At 58.0% G+C, this 17,114-nt stretch overlaps 1 protein-coding gene across 3 annotated transcripts in view; it reads left to right on the top strand.

The window, feature by feature from the left end:
* Positions 1–17,114, top strand: part of SSH2 (slingshot protein phosphatase 2) — a 103,273-nt gene that overhangs the window by 62,178 nt on the left and 23,981 nt on the right. For all 3 annotated transcript variants that reach the window (XM_019494932.2, XM_019494931.2, XM_014600209.3), the window contains 2 exons: positions 10,159–10,262; positions 13,260–13,324. In XM_019494932.2, the coding sequence (XP_019350477.2) occupies positions 10,159–10,262; positions 13,260–13,324 (169 nt within the window). The remainder of the gene's footprint in view (positions 1–10,158; positions 10,263–13,259; positions 13,325–17,114) is intronic.

Here is a 17,114-nt window from a genome sequence, read left to right as displayed (position 1 = left end):
CGTACCTGGCTTGCTCCCTGACTTGCTGCAAGGCCGTTTTTTTGGCAGGAGGGAGATTGCAGGGATGCTGTGAAATCGAGGTGGGGTTTCGGTCTAGGATTGTGTGGGTGTCCCCGTGCTGGCGCTAAGATGACCCCGTTTCATGCGGGCATGGCCAGTACTGCCTCTAACCCGGGCAAATCAGTGTCCCTGTTCTCTTTCTGTCTTTGAAGCGTGGGACATGCTTCGTCTAAATATAGACGGCCCTGGACTTGACTAATATGGACAGGGACAGGGTGCCGACCTCAGTGCATCTCCCTGGACTTCTGTTACAGTCGTATTTAAAGCGGCAGGTCTGTCTTGTTGGAGTATTGTGGGGCTCTGCCAGTCAAACCAAACATGGTTAGGCAAGAATCGGGCATCTCCGTGTGTGTGAGGGGCACTGGCATGCCAAGGTTAGTTGTCAGATGTTTTAAAAGTGCAGTGTATTAGGTGCAGAGGCTGTGGAAATGCGGCTTCAAACACTGAGGGAGGCACTCGCTCTTGGTTATAATTTACTCCAACAGTTTTGCATAGGGAAGCAGTGCTTTTAAAGGTTAACGATTAAAGACTACCTCTTGGACTGGCTGCATCCTTCCTGAAAGGGAGAAGGGAAATAGGAAAAGGAGGTTTAATTTTTGAGAAGCAGGCTGCCAGCTGGTTAGCCGTTTCTGATCCCTGACGTGAAAAATGAATTCTGCTAATGGAGTTTTCCCACGTTGATTAAAATGTTTTAAAACCTCTCTGAAGGCACTTCATATCGTGGTGCTCGGAGAAGAGGAGCCAGCTGGTTTTGGACAGAGCCAGCCATTCGTACCGAGCACATGGTAATAACAATCCTTAGAAGCCTTCCCTTGGGCATAACTTTCTTCCTGCTCAGCTAGCCTTGGTTGTGTTTGAGATCCAGAGATGCTTAAACAATTTATAGCACCAGAAGAATGTCCTGGAGGGGTTTAATCTGGGAATGCCGCGACTTGGAGACCTTCGGGGAATGCGTCGTGTAAACCAAGTCCTCCTCTCCTCCTTGTCTGCGGTCTCCGCTGCCCGGCGTTGCACGGCTGCCATGCGAGGGGAACCGGCGGTGTTGGCTGCTACGCTTTGCCGGCTACCCCACGTCTAACAGCCGGGCTGAGCTGGAAGCCGTGGGAGTAGTGCTCTTGTGCATCCCCGGCGCCTTTCAGCCCCGAGCTCCTGTCCTTCCCTGCTGCATCTAGATGGTTAGACTGAGGCAGGCCAGGGGACTTCACCGGGGTCGTGCCATCGGTGCTGGGTCCTGGAGCAGCCGGCACTTTGCCACCTGCCCTATTGCTTGCCCGACGCATGCAGTTCAATCGGTGCCGTCTGTGCTGAGCAGTCCTCCTGCCACGTTACGGGAACACGAGACGCAGCCCCCAAAGCGACCTGATGGCACGGGGAGTTCTCTGAAGCCACGCAATGTCTTTCAGGGCATAAGGCGTTGCCGCATGTTTCCCCGAAGCAGCACGTGGAGTTCGGGTTAAACGTAGTACATCTTGCCCAACCACCAGCGGTTTGGGAGGGGGGGTTGGAGGGAGGAATTGGCTTGCATTTGCAGCTGGCCCGTGACGCGGGGCTCGCTGCCGGGCAGGAAGCGATGCAGGTGGGGTTGTGAGCGAGGCAGCATGGGGGAGCGTTGCGGGCTGCAAACAGACCCTCCAGTTGCCCTGCGTGGCTGCGGCTCAGCAGCCGGGCACCACTCTAGTGGCGTGCCCTGCAGTGTAAACCGGCGGGGTGGCAGAGCGGTCCACCTCCTAGCCGGACATGGGGCAGGAGCATCGTGCCGGTCGGCTTGCAGAGGCCGTGCTGCTTTCTCGACTCGGGAGAGTGGCGTATCCTCATTTGGTTCATTTGCAGGCCAAAGGCATGTGAGGGTAAAGGAGAAACCGCAGAGGCCTTGACATCTGCACCAGCAGATGAATTTGAAAGCGAGTTCAATTCCTTCCTCTGGAGTCTGGCTTTTGAACAAAAAAAACCCAAAGCATCCCACCAGCCCTCCCCTTTCCTGCATCTGTAACAAATAAATTCCATGTCTGCCTGCGAGGGAGCGCATGCGACAGGAGCCCAGAGGTCGGCCCGCTGCCGAGGAGCCGCTCGCGGGGACCGGCGGAGGGAGGGAGGGAGGGAGGGAGGGAAAGCAAGGTGGCTCTGGGGGCTCTCATTTGGCTTCCAGCATCTGTGCCCCTCCTGCCAGAGGCAGGGTTTCTTGCACCCCTTTTCAGAACGGTTCCCTTCCCTGCTTTCCACTCGGGTGTCTTTCCTCCCGGCAGTGGCTGCTTGGGTCAGGGGAGAAGGTGGAGCAGGAGTCGAGGCTCCCGCCTGCTCCCATGAACCCGATTGCTTCTCCTGCCTGCGACTCGCTGTTCATAGAGGCAAGGGGTCTTGCGAGGATCGTGGCCCCTCTGCTCTGGCTGCCAACTCTCTGATACTCAGAGCGGGGAGGATAAATGTGAGACACCTAAACCCTTCCTGTCTGGAGTGCATCCGTCCCCAGGAGGGGCTGTTTGTTGGACGGCAGGTGTCTGCACACCTGCCTAGATCGGGCCGTGGTCGGGGGGTGGGAGGCACCCCCAACCGGAGGCCAGCATCTCTGTGCTGAGCACGGCCAGCCTGTTTATCACAGCCACGCTGCCTCCGGAGAGCCCTGCCTCCGAGCAGAGGAAGTGCCTGTTGACAGCTCCTTTGCCTTTTTCTTTCAAGCTTTGCAGAAATGCAGATGTGGCTAAAAACGCTGCTTACGTCAAACATGTGCGAGCCGGGGCCGGTTCCCACGCTGGGTTGGTTTCCCCCTGCGCTGTTGCTCAAGTTGCAGAAGTAGCAGAACACCTCTTCCCTGTTCTCCCCGGCCTGGGCCACCGTTCCCTTTCCCTTTCGGGAAGTCGTGGCCCTTCTGCTTACTGGTTTTGGTGGCTGGAGGGGCCTAATTTGCAAGCCTATGCTGCCAGCCAGCCCCTCCAGCAAGGCGGTGAAGCCCCACAGCCGTGGTGTCAGCCTCCCACCAGTGAGTCTGACGGCTCTTGATGCCCGGGTGCTGCACGGTTCCCTCCAGCCAGGCAGACCGTCTGCAGCCTCTCCTGTGAGCAGAAGCACAACCTGGAGCCCTGAGATGACTCCTGTCTTCAGTAAACACTTTAACCCTCTGTGGCTTCCCTGGCCGCAGCCTGAACCTGGTGCTGCAAAAGCCAGGGAGCGAGGAAGGGTGCAGCTGTTTACTGCAAAGCACATAAACCACAGAAGCTGTTCTCTGCTCGCACGTCTGCTGCCCTTTTGGTCCCCCTGCGTCGGCCAAGTTGTTGACAACCTGCGGGCATCAGGTACGACTTGCTCGCTTCCTGTTTCAGGCACCGCAGGGGGTGGGGAAGGATGTTTTTGTGGCTGAAAGCACGGGCCTGGGACCCAGGAGGCTGGAGCTGGGGTCCCAGCTCTGCCGAGGTCCTGAGCCCAGCCGTGCAGTCCTGCCGTGCTGCAATTGCTACTCTAAGGTGCTCGGAGACTGGGGCTGGGCGTGGGGAGAGCATGCGATGCTCTTTCCCGCTGCAGAGTGGGACTTGTGGGGGTGCATGGTGGCGGCAAGCGTCTGTGTTGCGCTTCCTCTCCTGCCACAGGACCTGTCACACCCTGGCTGGCAGCGCTTCCCCAGAGCATCAGTTCTGCGCGTGGCTGATGCAGAAACCGCGCTCTCCGTGGGCTGGGCCCGTGGAGCCAGCGGTGGTGGGAGCCCTGCGGTGGAGCTGCACAGGCAGCAGGTGCGAGACAAGGGCCAGCCTCTTCCCCGAGAGGAACAGAAACCAGTCCTCACTTGGGGTGTGGGCAGGAGAGAAACCCCCGCGCCCGGTGGGCAGGTCTGCCTCGGCCCACAAGAACGCTCTCCCGTTCCAGCTGGGTTTGGAGCGCTCCTCACAGCTGCTCCCCGGTGCCCTGCCTCCCTGGAGCCGCAGCCTCGGCCGAGGGGTGAGCAAGAGAAGGCAGAGAGGTGCACGCGGCCCGCACGTACGCTCTGGCCCACATCTGGTGCTTGCAAAGTACAGCAGGCATCGGAAGGCACCAGGCTGGGAATGGGGACAGACGGAGGGGTCGTTCCTGACAGTCGCTGACTTGCTGTGTGCTGCTGGGTGACACTCCTCTATCTCTGCCTCCACTTCCCCTCCCCACCCTGCACCTGTTTAGACATAAGCCATAAGTGGCTTATGTTGGGGGCTGCCAAAGACCACTGAGCAGTACAGCGTGGATGGGGGAGCAGTGGGAGCCCCTCCGCAGCAGGGTTTGCCTTGCCTGAGTGAGGCGACACGCACGCTTGCGGGGTGCTTTGTGTCAGGGGCCTGTCGCCAGGTGTCTGGCTTGCCTGCCTTCCAGCTTCCTTGGTTGGTTTGCTTTCTGCCCTCGCCAGCTCTCTCTGCCTCTGGCTCTGGAGCCCCGACATGTGGGCCTGAGACTTTCCCGAGACACCCCCTTGCAGCAGGCACTGACCCAGCGGGGGGACCAGCCCCTTGGCCCCGGACTCTCGCCCCCCTGCCAAGCCGTTGTCGTGTCCCAAGAGATGCCCTTTAGGAAGAGCTCTCCTTGTTCGGCAGCTTGGAAGCCTCCATGGTTACTGCAGCGCTCCATTGTCGTCCTGACCTGCAGCTGCCTCGTCCTTGGCACGGCAGCCTCTTCCAGGCCGGGCAGGCTTTCGCCCTGCTGCCTGCGGCTCCGCACCCATCTCCAAGGGGCCTTGGCAAGCGGGACCTGAGGCTCACGGAGGTACATGGAGCTTGCAGAGGAGAAGTGTGTGTGTGTGTTGGGGGGGGTCATTCCAGTCTAAACCCCCAGACATTCACCTCTCCTTAAAACTGGAGCTGAGCAAGCTCCGTGTGCTCCCGGCAGAGCGTCGCGCATGCCCCGTTTGAATGTGCCCCAAGACGCGTCTGGTTCAGGAGCTGACAGCAAGGCAGGGACTTTGTCTCCTGCCACTGCAGCTGGGTTCAGAGTCGTCCCTGCGCCAGGTCCTGATTTGGGGAGGGTGAATTGTTTCCTCCACCATCTCTTTGCTGAGACTTTCAAGCGATTCTTGCCAGCCTCTGTCAGCTGGGCTGCCCTGATGGTCAGGGCCTGAATGAGGGCTGGGCTGGGCAAAGCTATAGAAGGAAGCCACAGGCTGATGAATAAGCTGAGCTGGCTGGCAAGACTTCCTCTGGTTCACAATAACCCAATTAAGCACGCGCCGGGACAGGCCAGTGCCAGAAGCAGCCCAGGTGCTTCAGCTTCTCTCCCTGGGCTTTTGAGCCAGCCTTCTCCCAGCTTTTGAAGACTGCGTCTGCAACAGCCCTCTCTACGGCGGCTTATGTTGGGGGCTGCTGAAGGCTGGTGAGCAATGCAGGACGGTCCCACCACCCAGGTGCGTGGCAAGGGGCATCTGGAAGCACAAAGCACTGCAGCAGTGCCAGGCACTGAAACTGCACCGTCCTGCTCCGCGGTGCGTGAATTGGATCGGGGTTGCGACAAGAAGTAGTTCATCTGGGTACAGGCTGATAGCAGGAGGAAATTAGGGGCCCTGCCTTGTAAGTAGCTCGCTGGGGTCCGTCTTGCAGCTCGCTCGCATGCCAGGTGTGACAACTGCAAGCATCTCCCAGGACCCGGGGAAGCATGCAGGTGCTTCCGGGGAGCCGGCTGGCTCGCAAGGCCGAATCCGTTCAGGCCAAGGCAGTTCTAGACTCCCAGCTGCGTGGTATGAGAAGGGCTCTGTCCGTAACGTGCAGCATCGTAATGCCCAGCCCTTTTAGAGCAAGCAGGGAAGCCTGCAGACTTTGTGCCTGCTGGTGCCTTGCTTCCGGTTACGGACGTGCAGATTGCTAGCTCCCCGGTGCAACTTTCCACTGAATTCAGAGGGGCGAGGGGATATGTGGGGTTCTCACGAGACGAGAAGTCACCACCTTCTGCTTGGGTAGAAACGTGTCTTCCTCAAGAGCCGGTCAGACCTGCTTGCTGCCATCGTGCCAGTGCCACCCTTGCCTGTGCGTGCAGTCCCAAACGTGCCACCCAACTGGCAAAGCTAGAGTCAGTTCGGGCATACTTGATTCTGAGCCAGGCATTGACCGTGAAACCTTCTCTGGAAAGGTCTCTTTCTGTAATGCCAAGGAGAAGAACAAAGCCAAGCGTGGCCCATCGCTGCTTTGTAACTGGAGAGTGTTTGGAAACCCTGCGGTCAAACCTCACGTCTGTCTGGGGTTGCTCTTCAGTTCTGCAGCTGGTTTTATTCTCCTTGGGCATTGAACTTGTGTGAGGGGTTTGCTCGGTGACCACATGTTGCTCCGTGGGCCCCTGCCTGTGGCGGTGGCTGGCCAAGACACGTATCCCTGGTTCTTCAGCAGGAATGACCACCGAGTCAGGAGGTTTGGCCACTGGTCAGCTGAGGCCGTGACCAGCCTTTTCCTTTCACCGTGTCCTTTTAGGAAGTGAGGGGGGCTCCATGGAGCGCTTCGAAAGGAGTGTCCAGGTCCTAGGATGCTTCACGAAGAAGCAGCCATCCGAGGTGGGGCTGTCAGGAGGGAGCTGGCAGTCCTGTGCTTCACACGGCGTGATCGGGGTTGGACTCCATAACCATCCAGGGGCCTTCCTGGCCCTGCGACTTGACTTTCCTGAGGTGTCTGGGGCCTGGAGCCTCCCTCTTGCTTCTCGCTTTGGGCAGCGTCTGCAAAGGGAAGGCATGCAAGGGCGAACAGCCCCTGCTTTGCTTGTGCAACATGCCAGACCAAGAGGAGCCTTGGCACCAGAGTGGGGTGGCCCCAAGGGGATACCCTCTCCCCAGAGAATAGCAGCGATGCCTGGTGTCGTGATGTTCCTTGCTTTGTCAGGGCAGGTTTTCGGGCTTGTCTTCATCCCCACGCTCCTATATGGAGCAAAGTTGTCCCCTTGGGTTGCGCCAGGGCCCGTTACAAGTTCTGCAGTAGAATAAGGACTTACGTGTGGTGATGCCGGGAGCTCTGGGCAGTGGGGCGCACCCTTGTCCAGGGGATGTGCCCGGTGCTGCTATGGGCCGAAGGCCCCAGGAGACGCGGGGGGGCTGAACTCTGCTTCTGAGCGCGGAGCGCTGGAGAATCCTGCCCAGCGTGCAGCCTCGACCCTCCCTGCCCCAGCCCGAGAGCGCACCTGGAAGGGAACGCACCACAGATCCAGGGCAGCCGAATCCTCCCACAGCTCAGCTGGCAGCGGCCGCGCACACGCTTATCTCCAGGGCCAGGTACGGGCAGAACAGGAGCGTTGTGATCCCTGAGCGCAGCGTGCTCCGTGTCTGCAGCGTGTGCTCTGTGGCACGGTGATCCAGCCCGCTTGGAGCCCGGGCGCAATCCCGGCGCCTTTCTCCATGCTGGTGTTTGGGGGCTGGCGGTACCTTTGCTCCATCCTGCCTTGTGTTGCACGATGCGGGCGAAACGGAGCGGTGGCGCGGGACCGCACTGCTCAGAGACCACGTGGGTGCAGATCATTTGGTGCTTCTCCATGCGTGTGCTGCTTAATCCCCTAACCACATCCTTAGGCCAGTTCAGCTTCTCCGGGAAACCCCCAGCAGCAACTGAGTGCACTGCCTCAGCCAGGCTACAGAGGAGGTTTGCTGTTCCCATGCCACTTTCTCCTAGGGATGCTTGATCTTCGGGCACTTCTGACAGTGCCCTGGGCCTGGACGTGCAGAGGGGAGAGGAAAGGGGAAGAGAGGACCTCTTTGCCTTGGGCCCTTCCTGCATGCTAATCACATTGGATGGAGTGGCTCAGCCTGGCAGAAGGCCATGCTTTCCCTCCCCACGCCCTGGAGCCGGTGGGTTGGCAACCTGTGCTGTTAGTCGGAGAAAGCAGGAATGTGCTTCTGCGGCACACGAGGCCTCTGCAATGATTCTTCAGCCGGTTTGGGGGGACGGGGGTCTGCCACATCCACGGTTTCAAAATAACAGTTTCCTGGTACGTCCGACGGGTGCCTCAAGGAGCCGAGAGGCCCGGCCCCTCTGTGGGGAACGTCACCGTCCCCCGGTGCCCAAGGGCGGCTGGTTGGGATGCTTGACGCGGGGGGCTTGGCCCGTTTCCCCTGAGAAAACAGCTGTTTCGAGTGCCCGCCAAGCCACTTTATTGAGCACAGTAATGCTCCTCGGTCCTTTCTGAGCTGGGGAAAAGGTCTTTTCTGCCCCAGCTCAGGTTTGGCCGGGACGTCCGCCTGCGTGTCAAGATGCATCTGGTCTTGTTTATAGCCCAGGAACGGGTGACGCCGAGGGGAGACCACAGGCTGCACCGGAGCATTCGTGCTCCAGGCTCTTCAGCCCCTGGGATGTTGCGGGCTCAAAAGCAAAGGAGGGGAGCTGGGAGGGTACCTGCTTTTCTAAAGCCCGGCACAGCAAAGAGTGCCAAATTGGCAGGCGTCTGCAACAGGGAAGGCAGCGTTCCCCCAGAGGTGGCATTTGGTCCTGGCAGAGGTTGGGGAAATGCAGTTTTCTCTCTGACCTCGGGCTTTTGTAGCTGCGTGGAGGTCAAGCTACCCAGCCTGAAGGCCTTGGGTCAGGAGGTGCTGACCTGAGGGTGCTTCTGACCTACTGGCTCTTCACTCTGGGTGACAACAGGATCCTTTGCAAAGCCTCTGTCTTCAGAGGGGCTGAAATGACTTGGCTTGAAGCACCTCGCCTGGCTCGGTGACTTGAGACCCCTGCGCATGAAGAGGAGACGTGTGCGTGACGGGCGTTCCCTGGGTCCGCTCCAGCTTCTCTCCGATTCTCATAACTTTCTTCCAACACGTGGAGGGGCTTTTTGCTGTTTTAACTTCCTTTTCCTCAACTCAGCTTTTCAGAGCAGCAAATAATGGGTTGTAGGTTTATTTAAATGGAGGCAGGAACTACGGTGGCTGGTCTCTTGGGGGGAGCGCGTGTAGCAAGCTGGCGGCTTTAAGGCACGGGGCTGTCGGGGGCACGGTGGCAGCGACTCCTGCGTGCTCTCCGTTTTGCGCAGAGTCCGTCCTGTTGCCTGGGGCTATGGTTTCTGGTTTACCCTTTTTTTTTTTTTTCTTTCTTTCTTTTTTTTTTCTTTTTAAGTTTTTTTGGTTGTGTTTTAAGCTGATCAGCTTGGAGTAGAACAGAAGCCGGAGGCTGGTGCTGTGATCCCAGCCCAGGTGCGCCGTCTCACTTTCTGCTTCTGAAACAGCGATTCTCAGCCTTTTAGGACTCGAAGCACACTTGGAAAATTCCAGCTCTTAGTTTTCGGTTTGCGGGGGTTGACTGTAGAAAAATACTAGAGTAATTCTTCTGGTGCAAAGACCTCAGAAAGACCGCAGCAGAGCAGGATGGTTGGATAGATTCCTACTGGGGAACTCTGGATTTATCTGGGGTATTGGGTTTGGCACCCCACGGCACCCTTGAAAGGATCATAGGGCACCCCAGGGAGCCCCAGCACCCTGGTTGAGCATCTCTGTTTCAAAACAACAACAGGGAAGTGGCTGAAGGGCTCGGGAGGGTTGGCAGCACGCTTCTCGCACTTCGTGTCACTTGATGGCGGGGCAAAGCCAGGGCAAGAAGTGGCAGCTTAAGGTGACAGCGCTAATTTGGGTTTTAATTTACACGAGTCTCCTTGTGAGCCAGTTGTCATATGATTCATCAGACAGCAGCCTTTTGCGGTCCATGAATCTGTCGTGCATGCTGATGTTCCTTCAGCCAACTACCAGCACAAGGCAGTTGCGGCTCCGGGGCATCAGCAGGCTGCCTCGCCGGCGAGGGACAGGGTTATCCAAATGCATGGCACTCCAGATCCCCAGGCCTGCGCCCTGTGTTGGCATTGAGAAAGCCCGACCTCATCTCCATTCCCAAATCACAAAGCCCTGTTGGGGACTGCCCCAGGCACGCTCGCATGCCGTTTTGGGGTGGAATTAGGGGAGGAGTCTTCTGCGCTTCCCTCTGCCTGCACTGCTCCGTTGTAGGTGCACCCTGAGCATATTGTCACGGCTCTAGGGGAAAAGAAAGCGTGCCGTCTTCTGCCCAGAGACGGAGTGGGGCCTGAGTGCCTTCCCTCTGAGGGCTGGAACATCTGCAGCAAGGAGTGGCCCCTCGCACCAGGTTGCTTTTCTCCCTGTACAGACGGGGGCTGGCTTCCACTTGCTCATGCTCTTGCACCTTTCTCTTCCAGCATCAGCGAGAGCTTCCTTACAGTGAAAGGGGCCGCACTCTTCCTGCCGAGAGGAAATGGGTCTTCTACTCCCAGGATCAGCCACAGGCGCAACAAGCATGCAGGTAAGCGTGCCCCCACGTGCCAGAGCTGCCTGGTTGCCCTGTCCCCAAATACACCCTCTCCCGGGTTCGGTGCCAGCCAGACGGAAGCCACGTGTGCGCCAGCACGCAGCCTTGTGTAAACACGGCTTGTGCAGCTCATGGCTGTGAGGCTCGGAGCGCCCGTTCCCACTCGTTCAAACATCACGGGGCCGCATCTCTGGTCCCAGCAGGCTGCAAGGTTGTTGGCTTGCGCTCATCCAAGCGGTGATTTAGGGAGGCTGTCACGGCCCACAGATTTGGTCACCGTCTCTCCATAAATAGCTGAGCCACAGCTGCGCTGCCAAGAATGCAAGCTTCCTCCCGGGTCACGCAGAACGATCGCTAGCGCAGAGACGTGCCGGCCTGAATATCTGCCCACAATGGCCCGGCAGCTGTCAGCTTATTCCGTAAGCTTTGTCCTGGGTGGGGAGGGAGGGGTTCAGTACCCAGCACCACAGCACCGGGGGTTGCAGGCTGTCTCCCTGATCCCTAACCAGCTTCACACCAGGAAAGTCCCCCTCCGGGTGTGAATGCTGGTAGGAAAACACCGTGCCATATCAGCATGACTGGTGTCCGGATGTTGACAAACAGCATGAGCGATATGAAGGCAATCTGAGTTTCGCCCTCCTGCGCTGCTAGAAGTTCGGCTTGTTTTCTGCGTTCTTTGTTTGAGAAGTCAGCCTCAGAGGAACACAACCCAGACGCTGCTGGGTCATTGTGTACACGGCGCTGATTCATTGAGGGCACGTCCGGGATCGGATGGTTTGGGGTGATGCTGAGAACTTCTAGTCTGCTCAGGTATCAGCAACAGACAGCAGAGACGCTGGACTCTGCTTCATCCCCCCTGGAAAGCAGCTGCTCAAGTCAAGGTTTCCACAGCGGTTTCATCCCATCATCTGCCATCAGAGGCTTTGAGGTGCCTGAAGAAGCAGCCCTGGATGAGGACGCAAAAAATTACATGTGCCCTTGCCCTCCCCAGATATGGAAGCAGGAGCTGAACTGTTTGTGGGCGAGGGGTGTTTGTTACCTGGTGTCCAGAGAAAACTGAACAGGCCGGGAGCCTGAAAAGTCAGCCTCACTGGCAAGTCCGTCTCTGGCACGGAAACGGAGTCAGCTGCCCTTTACAGGTCTGCCTTGACCCTGCCCGGCAGAAAGTTTTCCCTTGAGAAGGGCCACGTTGGCTTTACCTTGCCGAGAGCTCCAGACCAGTGGAACCGATTTGCAGCTGTTGCCAGAACTGGTGCATGAGGGTAACACAGCAGGGCTGGCAGCCTGGGGTTCATGTTCTCGGGGCTGGGGAACAGTAGAGGAGTGAAACTCTGCGGCTGGAGCGAACACCGAGCCTGGAGACATCCGAAGGCTGAGTGGCCAGACCTGCCGTGCTTCAGTCGCACCAAACCATGCGTTCTTGGAGTCTCTGTTGCCTAGAAAGCTGGGTTCTAATCCCAGCTCTGTCCTTGGCCTGCCTGGTAATAGCCTTTGGCCTCCTGGTGCCTTAGTGTCTGTATCTGCAAGCACTGCCCGGGCACTTGGCAGGATGTGCCACCTGGAGACTGCTCGCTTGCCTGTCATTGCTGTTGTAATGAAGAGCTCTGAGCTGTCCTGAAGCTAAACCCCACGAGGGGTGAGGTGCATTGTCTCCCATCCTGTCCTGGCTGCTGCTTCACCGCTGACTGCCAAAGCACGGAGGGGCAGACAGAGCGACTGCCGCCGCGACACCAGCCATGCTGACAGCCCACGCAGTCTTCGGTGCTGTGCCCTCCTTGCTCGCATCTGCCACTTCCCTGCTCCTGTGTGACATCCTGAGGCCCACACGTGAAGCGCGGCTGGGCTGGTTGTCAGGGCAGAGCTAAACAGGGTCCTGGTGCTTCGTCCAGCTTTGAAAGTTCAGGACTTTGCCCTGGCAGGTGGCTGGCCAGCAACGAAAGGAGGAGAAATGCAACACAGCTGCTTCTGTGTCTGTCTGCTCCCTGGCTGACTGGCCTTGGAGCCTCCCAGGAGGAGAAACCGGCTCGGCAAGTTGCTTGTCCACGCTCCTCTCTGAAGCCGCTGTGCAACACTCGGTGTGTTGCGAGGGATGCTGCAAGGTGCTGGCCTCCCGTTCCAGCCCCGCTGTCAGTTCAAAGCCCTGAGACCCATGGTTCTTCACCTTTGCTGGGAGAAGCATCGCTCGCTTTCTCAGCTGCTGGTGGGGTGTAAAGGCTTCAACTGCAGGCTTTGTCCCTGTCAGGAGCCATCCGGGCTGAGGCCTCTTTAAGCCTCTACCCTGGAGCTGCGACCCCCAGCACCCAGTCGGGCTGGCCCTTGTGGCCTCTGGCATGGCCCTGGCATGGGGAAGTCTGGTCTCCCAGCAGCATTGGGGATGCAGGAGGAGAGTGGGCAGCCGAGCAGGGAGCAGGGGTGACAGTGGGGGCAGTTGCTCCCCCTGCGGCAGCCAGTCCCTGCAGGATGGGCACGTTGGGCAAGGAGCCCTCTTCCCAGGGACAGGGCGCCATCTGCAATGGGGCTGTCATTGAATGCCTCTTGCTGGGTGGAGAGCCTGTGTCCAGTTGAGACCCGGTCCCAGGGCTCTCTGGGGGCTAAAATGTGTCTGGGGGGGGGTCAGGAAAGGCTTGTACCCCTTCCCCAGGCCACCTGGAAATGCAGGTGGGAGCCCTGGCTTGGGGGTTGCTTGAGGACAAGGCAGACCCTCTCTGTCTGCAGCGTGTTTGGTGTCACAGGGACAGAGCTTGCCCAGGAAGCACAAGCTCCGGTCAAGGGGGTGGTGGGACTGGACCTGCAGGAGGTGAGGACAGGGAATGCCCACAGCAACGAGCTGTTTCCTGGATGGCAGAGAAGCTTGTCGCCCCCGAGTAGAGACCGGTGGTGCTGGCAGGGGCACTGCCTGGCCCGCTCCTGGACCTTGGGGCAGGCAGGGCAGCTGGGCAGCAGGCAGCTGTGTTGGGCTGTGGCCTCACCTCTCCCCCTCTCTCCCTGCAGGAGACCTCCAGCAACACTTGCAGGCCATGTTCATCCTGCTCCGGCCCGAGGACAACATCCGCCTGGTAGGCTGGCTCCTTGCTTCCTGACTCATGCGCCGCGGGAATGAATGTGCCTCCTTGACACACCAGCAGCTGTGACTCACCACAGCAGTGGGGCACATGTGTCTGCATGGCCTCTGCTTTATCAAGGGCTGCAGGGGCGGGAGTTTTCCTTTACAGCTACACAGCCAAGGAGTGGCTGATAGCGAAGGCCGACTTATTTATTTGCCCGGGGAGACGGGGTGAATGGGTGACTCGAGGGCTCCCGCCTTTGTTTGTTGCCATGTGCCTGAGCCGCATCCTGGGCGCTCATGGTTGCTCGAGATCCTGTAGCCATTGTCATAAAACCCAAAACATTACCATAGCAATGCAGGTAATGAATCCAGCCAGCCCAAACTGCACCCCAGCAAGTTCAGTCGAGTTCTTTGTGTCCTCAAATCTTTGCATAATAGTGCAGCTGAGCCACCGCGGTCCATCCTGGGCCTGCCTCGGTAGCTCGAGGTGGTCTGGAGAAGACTACCTTGCTTAGGCAGCACGTTGTGCCTGACTTCGGGGGATTTCAGTGGGAAAGAAATGGTGGATCTATAGTATGGGTATCTTCTAAAACAGAGAGGAGTGAGTTTGGGAAGTGCAGGGGAACTGACAGTGTCTTAAACACCTTGAATGCAGTGAAGTGCCTACAGGATCTTGAGTGCTTGTTTTCTCTCTCGTCATCCATCACTATTGATCAGCCCTCTAGTGCCGGCTGGGTTAGTCCAGGTCTATCGCAACAGTTTTTTTCACCCCCGCTCCCCTCCACTCCCCCCACGGACGAGCCAGCATCATGGGAGATATTCCAGCACTGCTGCTTTGCAGATTCCTCCTGGCCCACCACGTAGCCGGATCTAGTCTAAGTGGAAGGCAGTTGCCGTCATTGCAAAGCACTTAAACTTTGACCATGACAATGGAAAGTGCTTTGCTGCTGCCTGTGTCGTGATTCATTGCAAACCAGCCTGAAAGGTACTTTCTGCAAAGCATCCAGTGCCCTTAGCTCCTGGCGAGGTGGGTGTGTGCCCGGCGTGCTCAGCATTTTGCCGGATTGGGGCCAGCATTAGTCTGCTTGAAATTATTGAGCAAGTAATTGTTCAGCAATATCAGTGGCCACATTGTGCGAGTAGGGACAAATTGGCCTTGTTCGTAGCTGAATGAGGACTCTGTGGGCCGAGACACAAAGCCTTTTGTGCAGCGTTAAATTCGGAATGCTAAAATTTGGCAGGAGGTTAAGTTCAATAGACCACTTGAATCCCATTGATTGTGGACAAAGGAGGGGTGCGCGCAGTGGCAAGAGGCTCCTGGATAATAACGTACACGGCGGAGACGCCGAATGTAAACAGTGCCGCAAGAGCTCCTCTCCTCTCCTGTCCTCTCCTCTCCTCCGGCGGTGGCGGCACGGAGAGCGAGCTGCACGTCTCGGAGGCCTTGTGCGGTGATCGTGCTGCTCCTCTTGGCACTGGAGCCGGGAGCACTGTTCCCACAGGCTTCCACGAGCACTGCATTGGGCCCTTTGGCAGTGCCAGCGCAGGCCCAGGAGAGGGAAGGAAATGGGGTAAAGCATGCCCGAGCCTTTGGAGCCGTTTCCAAGCGCAGGCTCTTGCTCTGCCTCCAACCAAAACTTCCGGCTTAGAAACACCCGCTGCCTCCGCAGCGGCAGAGATTTCTGTGCTCTGCGCCTGGGGTGGAAGGGCGAGACCTCTGTGTGGACTTTGAACCTGCACAATGTGGTTTGCCTCTGGCTGGGTAAATATTGCATGATGTAACTGTTTGGCAGAGCGAGGTTACAGCAGAAGGTAGAATTGCTCTATAATCACGGTGCATATTTAAGCTGGCCGCTTGGAAGGGGAGCCGGGCCCAAGAATAACTACAGTAGATTTCATGTGATGTAAGTCACTCTTCCTCTTAGAGAAGAAAACCTCCCCTTGCACAGGCAGCTAATTGGAGAGAGCCAGCACAGCACAGCACAGCACGCACCCAGGCCATGAGGAGGGGTAACACTTAAGGAGCTGCTCCACACTCTAATTCAGAAGGTGGGATGTAGCTTCCGGACCAGGGGTCGGGGGACCTTGTCCTCACAGGCACAACGAGGCTCTAATTGTTTGCAAAGGGCTTAGAGATGCTCTAGGGTCAGCTCTGTTATCAGTGCAAAGTGCAGCTTTTTCACTCAATCAATTAGAATAACACATTGCAGGGGGAGAGGGGAAGGTGCTCACTGGGTGTCAAGTGCCAAGCCAGAAAAATCCGCTTTTTTCCTTAAAAATCTCTAGGAGAAAAATCCCTTCTGTGACTTGAGGCCACATGACCTTTAGCACCTGCCTGGCAGCCGGTGCTGAAAGGTCTTACGTTAAAGCCGCACTTCTAATTACTGCTACCCAAATTGGTTTAGTGTAGTAAATTAGATTACATTAATCCTCCGAGTGCCAGACAGGCCAGGAGGAGGAATTAGGAAGGAACCCGTGCGGCTCAGGCTCCCTGGGCTCCAGGGAGCAGAGGCTTCCTGCTCGTCTTCGTTCTGGGTGTTGTCGTCTTCTGCGGGTGAAAAATCCCATGCCATTTCCCTGGTTCCCACAGGCCCTTCAACGTGGCTTAGACTCCTCACCCCCTCTGTCCTGCAGATGTCCTAGAGACTGTCTCCTGGACAGCCAGCCAACCATCCCCTCTCCCAGTCCCAGCAAACTTGTCCTCCACTTTGCTAGAAGAGGTGCATCGTGGCCAGGACTGAGAGGTCAAATGAGGTGCGTGGTTCAGCCTAGAGCAACAGGGCCAGGGCACTACCTCCGCTGCGCAGAGCGTCGCGTTGTGCCACGTCGAGTCGGGCTCCAAGCTGCCTAGGCCCCTGTAAGGTGGGCTGGGCCTTGGCGCTGTGGCGGCCGTGCTAGCTGTTGCACTGGCGCTCCCCCTACCAGGGCGGTAGTTCTCCCTTGCGCTTCTCAAGAGCACAGAGTTTGGGCAGCGAGCTCCTTTGCCAAACCCACAGGCTTCGCTCCACTGCCTGGAGGGTTTAACCAGGAAACTGGAGCTTGCCCCAGCTAGCAGGGCATGGGTGAGCTGTGCCACGGGTTGCAGGCATACAGGTCCTGCTGCCTGAGCAGGGTGTGAGATGTGGGCTCTGTGCCTGGGCCTTTGCCTGAGAACCGTAGACCCAGAGGCTTAAAAGCATGATGGGGAGTTTCAGATCCTGGATCTAATTGCAGCCAGGTATCCATGCTGTGAGCAGGATGGGGCTGGGTTGTGACAGCTGGTTTCTTTCCACCCCCCTTGTCCTCCTTTGCTCCTCCCGGGTGCCTTGGGAAGTTCAGGAAGCCGTTTCCCAACGGCAGCATAAACACTCGGGATGCACGTGGTTTCTGGGCTGGCTCAGACAGCCCACAGCAAACTCATGACTCAGTGTACCGTAATTAAGAGATCTCCTTTCTTTGTGGGCGCCTCGGTTTCTCTTCAAGTGGGTTCTGCCATTAAAGTCATTGCGAGCCTCTTGGGACAGAAGCCAGCGAGCACTGAAAGCGCAAAGCGTGCTGCATCCACCAAGGCCGAGCACATGCAGGCAAATGCACCCTAGCTGCATCCCCTCCGTTGGGCACACCGCAGCCTGCCCTTGGGAGACACGAATTGGTAGCTCCCCTTGGCTTCTGGCGCGTGCGGTAGGCTTTCTGCCGTCTGTCGTCTTCCTGGAGCTCGGTGCCGGCGTGTTCTTGCCGGCTTGGCAGCGGGTGCTCACGTGGCGGTCCCATCGCCTCAGCGCCTGTTAGAAGCGCGCCAGCAGGGCCGGAAAGCCAGCTGC

This window comes from Alligator mississippiensis, chromosome 14 (assembly GCF_030867095.1).
Source record: "Alligator mississippiensis isolate rAllMis1 chromosome 14, rAllMis1, whole genome shotgun sequence".
Lineage (NCBI taxonomy): Eukaryota > Metazoa > Chordata > Crocodylia > Alligatoridae > Alligator > Alligator mississippiensis.
This window is presented reverse-complemented; position numbering and strand designations above follow the sequence as displayed.